Raw genomic sequence first — 2,478 nt, 5'->3', positions numbered from 1 at the left:
CATAGCAAATGAAAGTGATCATAGATTTTCATTATTTTCGCTCTTTCTCTTATAACTACCGAGATAAATGGACTTTTATGTTTTCACTCTAAAGTCGTTTTTTTATAGGAAATGCAAGTGATCACAGATTTTCATTGTTTTCCCTCTATCTCTTATAATTACCGATATGAATTAGTTTTTTGTAAAATATGCAAGCGATGGCAGAACTAAGGTCATAAATAGACTATTCTGTTTTTTTTTACAATAATAATGTAATAAAGCTTACCTTAAACCTAAAGTCTCCTTATATTTTGGAATATATTAATCATCATCCAAACGTTTACGTGCATTTCCTTTCGCTGCAAATTTACGCTTTTTAAATGAAGTTGACGTATTGCTGGTAACTTCTGCATCTAATGTTTCGATGGTTTTCTCTTTGAAACGTTTAACTGGCGGTTCATAAGGTACATCCGAGACAACGGGAGCAGCATAATAGTTGTTTATAGCTGGTAACTCTAAATCAATGGGAGCTGGAGGAGGTCTGTAATAAAAAAACTTATAAATTCTCTATTAAAATTATATAAAATTTGTTTAAACTTACTTGTTTTCTACCACTTGCCATTGTCCAATTTCAGGTGCTTTAGCTTCTTCTTCGGTTTTAAAACTTTCCTTGCGTTCTTCTTCGGCTTTCTGTTCCTGCTTGCTAACTGGAGGTCTAAACATTTTTAAACGTTCACGATTGTAGCGTGCTACTTCTTCATTGACATTCTCACGAAACTTCTTAGCCTGTTCGGCTTCTTGTAATTCCTGTTGTTTGACAGCCAATTCGTTAATACGTTGATATTCTTTCCAGGAGAGAGATAACCTTCTTTCGGAACTTCCCATACACTTTCATTGGTCTTAACATTCCAATAGTATGAATAGCCCTCATCATTTACACCTTCTACCCATAGTGAGGCATTGGGCACAGCACTATGGTCAACTTTCGGTATACCCACCCGAGGTCCTACTTCATTTTCATCATCTGAGTTTCCAGCCAAACGCATGGGATCAACTTGTTTAAAATTATTACTAGCTGCATGGGAACCGACCTCAGCACTTGTTGAAGGTCCTACACCTGCTGTCATAACAGCATTTATGGAGCGCGCAGTCAAATCTCCTCTACTGTGTATGTCGTGAGCATAGGAACGCATAGCCGCCTCTTCCATTTTGCGTATTTCAGCATCCATTTTACGTTTTCCTGTTCAGACTTTTCGCTGTTGCGGCTAATGTCAGTTATCCGTTTGGCCACATTCAGCTTATGTCGCTTGCCATTTTCGTGAAAGGAAATGCTCTAAAATGTGCAAAAGAAAACAAAAATTTATAGATTTTAATTCCTTCACAAGTATACGTTTTTCGTACCGCTTTATTGTCACTGATCCAGCACTTGCAAAAATCACAATATTTACGCTCATTTGATTTCCAGTAGTCCGCCCTGTTGTTATAAAATAAAAAATTAATATAAACATAAAGATTTTAATATAATACCTTAAATTTCTTACATTTTTCTTAAAATAATATTAAAAGAAGTTAAGTTTTGTTCTTAAACAAATGTCAACAACAACTGTGGTGAATTTTATGTTGGTTGCCAGAAAAATGAACCAAAACATATGTTTAGTATGAAGTTGCCACTTGAAACGTCTTTTTCAAGCAGTTGCCGGGCATGTGTGTGAGAGGTAGCAAAAACGAACGTTAAATTTGAAAAATCGCTGTAATTCTAAACAATAGATGGGCAGCACAGTTAGAAAATACGAATTTCGTTGTAATCGATTTTTCTTGGTACGAACATCTGTCAATCTCTTATTGGATTTTGTCCGTTTTAAACTGGAAATATATTAAGAAATATGTATTTAGTTAATTAGTTAGTTAGTAGTTAGTTAGTTAGTTAGTTAGTTAGTTAGTTAGTTAGTTAGTTAGTTAGTTAGTTAGTTAGTAGTAGTTAGTTAGTTAGTTAGTAGTTAGTTCGTAGTTAGTTAGTTAGTAGTTAGTAGTTAGTTAGTTAGTTAGTAGTTAGTTAGTTAGTTAGTAGTTAGTTAGTTAGTAGTTAGTTAGTTAGTTAGTTAGTTAGTTAGTTAGTTAGTTAGTTAGTTAGTTAGTTAGTTAGTTAGTTAGTTAGTGTTAGTTAGTTAGTTAGTTAGTAGTTAGTTAGTTAGTTAGTTAGTTAGTTAGTTAGTTAGTTAGTAGTTAGTTAGTTAGTTAGTTAGTTAGTTAGTTAGTAGTTAGTTAGTTAGTTAGTTAGTTAGTTAGTTAGGTAGTTAGTTAGTTAGTTAGTTAGTTAGTTAGTTAGTAGTTAGTTAGTAGTTAGTTAGTTAGTAGTTAGTTAGTAGTAGTTAGTTAGTTAGTAGTTAGTTAGTAGTTAGTTAGTTAGTTAGTTAGTAGTAGTTAGTTAGTTAGTTAGTTAGTAGTTAGTTAGTTAGTTAGTTAGTTAGTTAGTAGTAGTTAGTTAGTTAGTTAGTAGTT

General features: G+C 33.0%; 1 protein-coding gene across 1 annotated transcript; it reads right to left on the bottom strand.

Moving 5' to 3' along the window:
- Positions 1-250: 250 nt before the first annotated feature.
- Positions 251-1,580, bottom strand: LOC119605825 (WW domain-binding protein 4-like). The gene is given in 6 exon segments (XM_037959142.1): positions 251-520; positions 581-837; positions 840-1,216; positions 1,219-1,312; positions 1,381-1,453; positions 1,521-1,580. Coding segments are annotated over 6 exon segments (1,023 nt in total). The 5' UTR covers positions 1,523-1,580; the 3' UTR covers positions 251-300.
- Positions 1,581-2,478: the final 898 nt, after the last annotated feature.

The sequence above is a fragment of the Lucilia sericata genome, unplaced genomic scaffold, assembly GCF_015586225.1.
Source record: "Lucilia sericata isolate MDLA Ls3-8-SP2 unplaced genomic scaffold, ASM1558622v1 Contig000524F_arrow, whole genome shotgun sequence".
Lineage (NCBI taxonomy): Eukaryota > Metazoa > Arthropoda > Insecta > Diptera > Calliphoridae > Lucilia > Lucilia sericata.
This window is presented reverse-complemented; position numbering and strand designations above follow the sequence as displayed.